This window comes from Coloeus monedula (genome assembly GCF_965178545.1).
Source record: "Coloeus monedula genome assembly, chromosome: 1".
NCBI classification, from domain to species: Eukaryota; Metazoa; Chordata; class Aves; order Passeriformes; family Corvidae; genus Coloeus; species Coloeus monedula.
The window spans coordinates 115,479,992-115,489,891 of record NC_138781.1 but is presented as its reverse complement, the minus strand read 5'-3'; the positions used below and the strand labels follow the sequence as shown (position 1 = coordinate 115,489,891).

Here is a 9,900-nt window from a genome sequence, read left to right as displayed (position 1 = left end):
TTATGAGGATCATATAAGATTTTATCACATAAGCCACTTTGAAGAGCGAATGACTACAAATGTTCCCATGGTCTGGAGACCTTTGACTACGCAATATATGTAATACCTGCGTGTGCAGTAACAGTGACTTCTGTGCACTAGCCTGTATACATGAATTCACACGCATATACATGACGCACAGGTGAAAACTAAAATAAGAGCTGCATAGCCCAAGTGCGGGCTGCACGTCGGGCGAGCGGTCGGAGGGTGGAGTGAGAGGGACGGGCTGGGCGGCTCTGGCAGCTCTGGCTCTGGCTCTGGCTCCGGCTCCGGCTCTGGCTCTCCGCGCCGGGCGGGCGGGCGGGCAGCCCGGCACTTTCCTTTTCGGCGCGGGGAGGAGCGGCAGCTGCGCAGGCGTTGCTCGCACCCTGTTGATTAGTCAGTGCTGGGATGGCGCTTCCTGGGCCAGGCGCGGCGGCGGCGGCGGCGGGCGGCCCCAGCCGGTCCCGGGGGGCGGCGGGAGCGGCAGCAGCGGCAGCGGCAGCAGCAGCAGCAGCAGCAGCAGCGGGCGCCCGGCGGGCCTCCCTCTCTGCCTAGCCCCGCGTGTCCCGGGCGCCTGGCGCGGAGCGAGCCGCGCTCTCTGCCTCCCTCGCTCCCGCCGCCCGCCCCGCTGGCAGCCGCCCCGCCGGGTGGGAGCACCTCGCCGGCGCTGCTTGTCTGGCTCCCTCCCCTCCCGGGCCGGGAAGATGGACCCCGGCCCGCCGCTGGGCTGCAACCTCAAGGACGTGAAGTGGAGCGCGGTGGCCGTGCCCCTGGACCTGCTCGTCAGCACCTACCGGCTGCCCCAGATCGCCCGGCTGGACAGCGGTGCGTGGGGCGGGGAGCGGGGCCGGGCGGGCGCCGGGCTGCGGGAGGGCTGCCGGACACAGTCCCGGGAGCGCCCCGTGCCTCCCGCGGCTCCCGGGAGCGCTCTCCCGCGGTCCTTGAATTGGCATCTGCCGGGGCTCGGTGCAAGGCTCCGGCTCGCCGCGGGGTCCGCGCGCTGCTTTGCACCAAAATATCTGGGTAGAGTGCTCCCGTGCCCCCTCCGTGTGTGCGGAGGGCAGCTCGGTGGAGCCTGTTTGCTGTCAGCAGCCTGCCCCACTGAGAGAGGTCTTCGCATTCCCAAATTAAGCGTGGAAGGGCATTTTCAGCACTGGAGAGCCGGTGTTTTGGTGAAGTGATGCTGCAGCAAGGCCAAATAAGAAGGGCTACTAAATAGCCAAGTGGGCTAAATCCCTAGTGTTACAATTCCCTAAGAAAGCCACGGACCTGTAAAAAAAAAGAATAACGTCAGAAGCCTTTACAGTCTCCAGATAACTTTTTATTACAGTTCACTTGGGTGCTCACCTGCCGTTTCCAAGTCTGCAGCTTTTTGTTTACTCCAGGAAATATGAATCGGGTCCGACAGAACAGCTATGATAGCAGCGTTTTACCTTTCCTAAGTCCATGTCTTGGAAAGTAATGTGTTGGCACAGAGAACTAGGGAAATATGGGAAATCTTTTATAAAAGCTCAGATAACTGCTTTGTAATAATGTATATGTGCATTGCTTGGTAGCTCCATGAAAACTGTCCAGCTCCCTAAAGGAATGCAGAAGATAACTCACAAATTGGAAAAAAATTCTAGGCTTTTAAATTCATTAGCTTATGAAGTCACCATGTACTCCTGTGACATAATAGAGCGGTTCTTGATTTATCAAGTTTTGTATTGATTTGAAAAGTTAAAAATGAGCACAGGCATTGTCCTCTGTTACTCCTCAGTGTACAGGTCAAGATCAAGGCTGTTTTATTACTTAACTGCAGTTTCCATAATGCAGTGATGATTTTTGACTTTGCCCCTGGATTATGCTTTCACTCGTAGTGTTTCCTCAGAGCTGGCACTCAGGAACATATTAAAGAAAAGCTTATTTTGCTTTTTTAACTGCATCTGCCTGTTCATCATACTGTCGAATGTATGTTGTCCTGTGAGAGTGGCAAAGCTGGTGTGTTAAGGAGTTCCTCGTGGTAACACCTTCTGTCACTAGGAACAGCTAAGATGGCCTCCAGTCACTGCACTTAAGGCCGTCAACTTACTTGAGGCTCCTGGCACTGATTCAGGCTTTAACAGGACATATATATTGATAATTTATTAATTTCCCTCTCTGTGTGTTATACCTCCCAATCTCCCTGCTCCTCTTGTCTTTCTTCGTTGGAAGGCACCTGAAAAAGCTTTGTGGGTAGAGAAAGATTATGGTTTTTGAAGCAAGCAGTTGTTGGGGTTTTTTGGGGGTACTCTTGTGCTGGAGCTGTTGATGGGAATATGCCATAATTGTTGGGGAGACAAAGATGTTGTGGTTTTTGTGCAAAGGCTTTTTTGTCCCATGTGCCACACTTCAGAGCATATGCACAGGCGGGTGGATGTAAACAGACAGTCCTGAGCTCTTCTGCCCATGCCCTGAGATGGCCAGACATGAGGCAGCTGTTGGTGTAGGTGTCCTGCAGTAGTGGTTCAGCCCTGCACTAAGCCCTGCCAGGAGGCAGGCTCGGGTAGAGCTCTGTGTGAAGGGCTTCAGGTTGGAGCTGGTTTAGATCTGCCCAGACCCAGGCTCGTGGGTCTGGTTTTGCCTACTCAAATGCACGTACTTTTAACTTTGTGCACTACAGATGGCAGACAAATCAATATTTTATAAAGAACACAGACGCCATGGTCTCAGGGATACAAAGATAATGCTTTTCCTTCTTCCAGAGGAGGTTATCTTGCAGTAACAGAAAGCAACCATGAATCACTGCATAGCCTTCTAAAGGAGGAAAGTTGGGAATGTGCAATGCTTGTGGAATTGACTGGAGCACAGGCTGTTGTGGGGTGGTTGCTCTGCATCCCTGTTCTTGTCTTGCAAAGTTAACAAGTGGAGCTCTGTCAGAGAATTTCTTGATGCAACACTGAAATAAATAAATGCAGAGTTGAATCCAAATCTGTATCATCCAGTGATTAAGAGGTCTAAGACTACCTCTGTTAGCAAAGTAGTGTCTTGTGCCAGTTTTATCAGGTGTGCCTCTTATCTTTGGGTCAGGGTTTGTTTGCACAGAAATGACCTCACGTCTTCTTCAGGTGCTGAATTCCTCTCCAGGTCAGTGGAAGCTGCATGTGTTTCATGCTGTTGGAAATCGAACCACCTGTAGATGTCTGTCTTCAGTCACCTTTTGATTCTGTGGTTGGCCTCTGTAGCAGCAAGCTGTTCTTGGCTGTTGTTTCAGTTTCCGTGAGGTTTTGTGAAAGTCAGAATTTGTTTCTTCTGGCAGACCAGGGTGTAGGAGAGGATTGTAAAGCTGGAGTTGTATGTTCTTCAGAAGATGCCAGTCTTACTGTGTTGTTTCTGCATTTCTTAATGGAGTTTAGCACTTGGTGGATAATGTTCTTAGATGACACCCACACAAGATCTCCAGTTTTTCACTGTTGCTTCACCTTCTGGCCTTTCAGTATGAAGCGGAAGAATGGATATGATCAGTTCAGTTTTATTCTTCGAGCTTGGATGTGCAGCTCCTGGAAAATTGCCCTTAAGTAATTCAGTTTGATTTCTTGACAGGATGAAGTTATGAAATATTTATGTGCACTAAATTTGGTCCTCTGCTAAGAAGGGAGGGTTTTTCTTGATGGTATGGGAGGAAGTAGTCTTTTGTTACATCAAGATATAGTTGGAATTAGTTAGGCATTCATGCCTGCCTTATCCATCAGAAATGATAAATATGTCAACTTCTGGTGGGGAGGTGGTCCAGAGTTCGAAAATCTGAAAAACTTTTCAAGATTTTTTTTTTTTTTTTTTTTAATTTTAAGACTGGTGGTGTTTTCAGGTTATGCTTTTGGATGCTGTTAAGTCATAAATCAAATTTTGTTTGTTTCAATGTGTTCATGTGTTTTATTGTTTTGCTGGTGAATATTGTTATATTAATTGAACAAATAGACCAAGAAAACCCAAACCTGTCACTCTTGAAGGAAGCAAACGGGTTTTATATGGGTCTTTTTTCCAACCTCCATAAAAGCTTAAATATTTCTAGATGATAACTCTAATACAAAATGCTAAAAGAGAGCTAAACACCCTTCCAGAGAAAATGCATGGACTTGATCTCATGCTGTGGAATTCACTGAGTGGGCTCTTTCAGATGAAAAGAAGCAGGACTTGAAGAGCAAGAGAGGAATGAGCTTTGTGCTGTGTTTTTCCTGTCCTCCCCCCCTTCCGCCCCCTAGTCCTGATTTGCATTGTCACAGTTGAATCCCACCCCAGTGAGAGACTTGTGGGTGGGTGAAGTGGGGAAAAGATTTTGCTCTGGGAACCCGCAGCAGAAAGAGATCTTATCATAGTGTGGTTGTTGAAACAGGGCAAAAGGTGAGCATCGCTGGCTTGTGAGAACCAGGGCTGCACGTGAGGCTTGGCTCAGCTCTCCTTGGACCATCAGGAGAAAAAGCTGACTGTGAAGCTGTGACTGTGTCTTGTTGCTAATGCAGAAATGGTGTCGTGCGTGGTGATCTCAGGGCTTTAAATTTCTGATAATTATTTTTCTATGGATAATTTTGGAGGGTAAAAGAGAAATGCTGTCAAGGTTAATATCTGGAAAATACTGCTTTGCATAGAGCTGAGCTTTAGGCCAAGCTTTTTTTTTGTAAGCTTACTGATCCCTTCAGACTCCCAAGAGCCTGTCATTCTCTTTCTTAGTGGAACTCCCTTTTTCCCAGACAGTCTTGCTGTGTTTTCACAAGTAAAGATCAGCCTTTGCTTGTAGGTATTTTTTACTCATATATTGGATATGAACTGAAAGAGTTCATAGAAATTCCCAGTTTGTGTACAAAGACTAAAGGTTAGGGGATTAAAAGGCCATGTGGTCCTCTGTTTTTATTTACTTTTTCCCTCAATGATATCTAAGAAAAAAAGAAATGTGTCCTGGTGCTGTTGGGATCAAATATAGTGGCACTTGACCTCAGCTCAGAGAGAAGTGATTCCCGACTGTGCATGGTGGGGAAAACATCCTGAACTTTCCTGCAAGGGAGATGATGGATCTCAATGAGCCACTGAGACAGTGAAGGAAGTGCTTCCTTATCCATTGTAAATGTGCTGTGAGATGAAATGGCAGAATTGGAGGCTATAAAGAAAGGAAAAATCTGTAAAATGGGTAACAGACTTAAAAGGTGATTTTTCTTCTTTCTTACCCTAAGGTGAACTCCTGTGCATATCAGCAGTGGGTGAATAGTGAGTTCGTACTGCTCTTGCTCCTGGGGACAAAGGGATTTTGTTTAGTTTTATTTCAGGTTCTCTTTTTCTCTTCCATTTCAAAACTTTCTCATGGTGACAACTGTCTACCCCAGTCATGTTCAGGGGACTATTGTTCTGTTCAGCACATTACTGTAGAGCTGATTCCAGTTCTGGAAACTAAGCACCCTCACATCTTATCAAAGAACATCATACTTAATAGAACAGCGTGGCTGTGTACATAATGAAAATTTTGCATTGCGTCACTCCACAAATGCGGGTTATCTGTGCAGCTGAACAATACTTTGAAACCACAAAAAGGCTTATTCTTTAAAGGTCTGAATGGTGCTATCTGCGCTTTAATTGTCTTGAATGACCTCCTTCTTTTGAGAAGCTAGTGCAGCGTGTCGTGTCTCCGCAGTCTGCTTTTGAATAAATCTTTAAAAGGCATCATGTGGGAGTAGGGCAAAGCTTTTGAATGGACCGCGAAAGAGGTTTCAAATATCGTCTGACCCTGGGCAATGCCCATGATCTGATTGCCCACTGTAGGTGTGGCCACCTTGTCCACTGAGGTGTGGTAGGTGATAGTTCTTATGTATGGGGCAGACAAGTGTCTGATTTGAAAGCAAATATCCTCAAGATACGTTGTATCCACATGGCTTTTTTTTCCTTAGGTGCTGAACTGCTTTGAAACTGTTTATGCTGTGTGTTCTGCCATTAAAGAATAATCTCAGTAGCATCTCCTGCTTGCTTCCTCGTCTTTCTACCTTTACTCTGCAGTCTGCTGTTTCCATCAAGACAATTGAATGAAAAAAACAACAGGTTGCCACTAACCATCGCTCCTGGGTTTTTGTTTTGGTTGGACAGCTTCTTTCCTTTTCCCCTGCTGGCAGAGATGTGTTCCAGAAACATTTTAGAGAAAAAGCTTTTAATTCATTTAAAACCTGCATCTACCAAATGGTGTTCTGTGAAGATTATCATGCCTTTCTGGAGATGGACGCCAGTACCTCGGCAAAACCTGTTTCCAGGAATACCCTGGACTTCCAGTGAGGTAGATAGAGTTCAGCATCATACCCATTTTAGTAGTGTGTATTGTGTGTTCTTAACCAGAAATTTGAACCCTTGGTAGTGTGTTAGGGCTGCTAGAATGGCAAATAGTTACATTGCTCTTATTTCTTGCGTGCTTAATAAATGTTCATATTCTCTGTTATTCAAGGTGTGAAACTTCTAGCTCTTTGTTTCAATTTCTAAAGTTTTGACTTTGTGAGGTGAAGCCTTCATGCACATAACTGAAAAAACACTTCCTGGATAATTACGTAGTTCAGGTATTGAAGGTGAAATAACACTAGTCTTTTCTTAACTGGAATTCAAGTGCTATAACTTTAAGTCCACGGGAGTTTTTCTTTCTCCACCACCCCCTGCCCCCCCCCCCCCCCCCCCATTTAAATTGCATTTAACTTCCAAATAAAGCACAAGATACACATAAAATCTAAGGTATTAAGGTGCCTCAAACAGTTAGTCAAACTCTTAATCTTAAATGTGGTGTGATGAATCATAAACTGCTGTTGCAAGGAATGGTATAAGTCTAGCATAGGAAAGAAGGGCTTCGTTGTTTTCTGCTTTGTCTGTAAGTGCTGTTCTGGAACTAGGTGTTCCTGGCTTCAGTGATTACGTGAACTGGCACTCCCTGTAATGCCCCAGCAGAGGCAATTATGCCAAGATGAAGTGCTGGAGAATATTGGACAGCATGTCTGGTGCTACAGGACTTGATGGAAGTTGTGGGAAGAGCTGAAGTGTGTTCCAGTCGTTCCAGTGGTGGTTTGTCAGAAGTAAAGGGCATGGGTGTTGCTGTATTTCCTTTTGGCATTAGGAGTAACAAGTTGGTTGGATTAGGGAAGCTTAAGTCTCTCCCCTATAGGAAAATATTCATCATCTTAGTGTGGATTGCATATGACTCAAAACCAACCTTCATAAAACTCCGTGAGCCAATGTTTCAAGTCTGAAATTTTTTGCTTTTAATGATGCTTCTCTTTGGAAAGAGTTTTACATAGCATTTGTGGTTTGTGATTTTCATACCATTTGCAGTATAAAAAACTTGTGGAGCTAACTTCACTGTGCCTCCACCTGTAAGCGACGTCTGCTCGTCTAAAGGGCTTAGCACAGAAATGTAAAATTGAGGTGTATCAGCAGATTGAAGAGTGTCTTTGCTGGGGATCAGAGCCACATCTGCACTACAGTCTCTGAGGCCGTGTGCAAGTCGGCATAAAACTAATAAATCACATCTTTGCCAGGGCACCTGCGTGCTTGGCTGAAGCTTTGCACCAAGGAGAATAGCTGCTGTGTCTCAGTGTCTCCTGTACTGCTGCTGTGTGATGTATTGCCCTGCCAGGCTTGGTGCTGCGTGCTGGAGGGGGGGTGAGGGAGAGGAGGGTCTTCCTGGCGCTGGGGAGGCTGTGGAGTCCAGCCTCCTCATCCTTCAGGTTGCCTGTTATGTGGAAGGAGATGCTCCTGAGACTACAAAATGCACGCTGAGTGGATCAAGCCATGATGAAGATGTGAAGTGCTGAGCAATAGCTGCCAGAGCTGTGTGTTTGGGGGGCAGGGGCGAGCCCTGTGCCAGGAAGTGCAGATCTGCACACCCAGGCAAGAGCTGATGTGCTCTCAGCAGTGGAGTGGAAAAGCAGCAAATCTTGTTGCAGTGGGGAAGGTCACTTGGAGCTTCCTGGAAGTGCAGACCTTCAAGAAATGCAAAATTACTTGAAAAGTGTCCTTTTTGGTTTGGGGGTTTTTCTCTCAGGATGTTATAATCTTGTAATCACAGAGAACTTGGATGTGTGCATATTTCCTTGGTTTGTGAGAATGTCACTGGGCTTCTAAGAGAACCAAGAATAAAGATTTAAACATGGTCTCAGAGGCTGGAAGATGCCCAAGAGCTCAACCTGATGAAGTTGATACTGGAATTGCTTCATATTGGGGCTGAACCTTAGTGACTCAGATGTTATATAAAACACAGCATGCTGCAATTCTGTTTGTGAAATGAGTAGGGAGAACATTGTGGTGGCGACAAGGAAGTTGGGGCATTTCTCCTTACAGTCAGAGCTGGGGGAGTGGGAAGAAAAGCTGAGTAAAGAAGTAAAAGCCCCTTTTGATGGGCCATTATGTACCATGTGCTGCTTTGCTTTCTGTCTTGGTGCCCTCATGGCAAAACATCTACCTGGCATGGGTAAGGACGTGGCTCCATGGGTGACAGGTTTCCAGGGACAGGCTGGGGGACTGCAGCTACTGTTTAGGGGAGCACCAGCCGCTGGCTGGGATACAGTGTGGGGGTGTGCATCCTCCAAAGGCGACACGCTGGACTAGAGGCTGTGTGGGGACACTGTTCTGCTCTGCAAGGAGGATATGGGCTAGTTGCACAGAGAACAGAGATTAACCACCCCAAAGAGAGTGAATAAGCCTTCACTCTGTCCTGAAGAGACAGGCTGTGTGTCCAAGACTGACCCAGGTGGAGGAAGGTCCCTGTGTGTAACATAAGCTGTCATTTCAGAGCTGCCCCTGACTCGGTGTTGCGCTGCCAGGGCTGTTGGGGAGCACTGCGTGAGCCAGACTGAAGCAGAGCATGTTTGCCTTGCAGCTGGGTTTGTAAGAGCTATGCAGTCTAAATACTCAAGTTACTAACTTCCAGGAACTATTTCCAAGTAGCCCACAAATGCTTGGATACCCCCTCTCCTGTGTTTGTTTTTCAGTTTGCAGCTTTTCTGTTGTGGTGGTTCCAACTGGCAGTTTTGCTTATTTGCACCACTGAATACTATTCTTGTTGCTTCTTGGTACCTCACCATTCTGGAGATGAAGGAGGGAATATTGGGGTGGAAAAATGAAGGAAACTTTAAGGAGGGGGAGGAAAAAGGAGATCTGTGCATAAGTGCCTCTTCTTGTCCAGCTTTCCTGTTGCATCTTTCAGTGTGTCCCTTTAGGGCATGGTGGGTTCAAGGAACCCTTGGCTCCAGTCTGTGTCATTTGTTCCATCCCCTAGGCGACTGTCCTGCACTTGTGGGCTTCCAGGAGGTGTTGCAAGGTTATCTGCAGGGTCGCTGTCAGGTAAAACCCCCAGTACTGTCCAGCAGTGGCAGAATGGAGCAGTGTGGTGTTTGGCTGTGCATGTTCCAGGAGGAATAGCTTCATATGTGCTACCAGAAGTGAGAAAGCAAGCAGGGGAAGTTACTTTAGGCATTTCTAGAGACTTCAGTGTTTCTGGTCACTGGGAGCAGAAGCTGGAATTGCAGCTCACTGCTGTTAGAAGGAGCTGCAATTCCTTCCTTGCTTCAGAAGGGTGGCTGATATCAGGGCAGAAAATGTGGGATCTCCCCCTGTGGAGTCCTGCACTTTGCTGTTGACATGATGTTTTGTTTAACTTCAATGAAGGGAGTTTTGCTGGCAGGACTCAAATGTGAATTGATAGGTTTTGCATGTAATGCTTCCTTTTCTCAGCCCACACTGATTGCTTGCTTGGGGATGCTGTGTACTTTTTAGAATAATAGTAATCCTTGTCCATTTGTGATATGATGCGATGAGCCAAAAGGACAATCTTAGGTGTATAGCCTTGCTGAAAACTGGCTTCTAAAACATTTGATTATCTTGCTTCTTTCTTAATACTTTTTTGTTTAG

General features: G+C 46.6%; 1 protein-coding gene across 1 annotated transcript in view; it reads left to right on the top strand.

Moving 5' to 3' along the window:
• Positions 1-666: 666 nt before the first annotated feature.
• Positions 667-9,900, top strand: part of GAREM1 (GRB2 associated regulator of MAPK1 subtype 1) — a 99,235-nt gene continuing 90,001 nt past the window's right edge. The window contains exon 1 of the mRNA XM_082296671.1: positions 667-846. Within this exon, the coding sequence (XP_082152797.1) occupies positions 726-846 (121 nt within the window). The 5' untranslated portion in view covers positions 667-725. The remainder of the gene's footprint in view (positions 847-9,900) is intronic.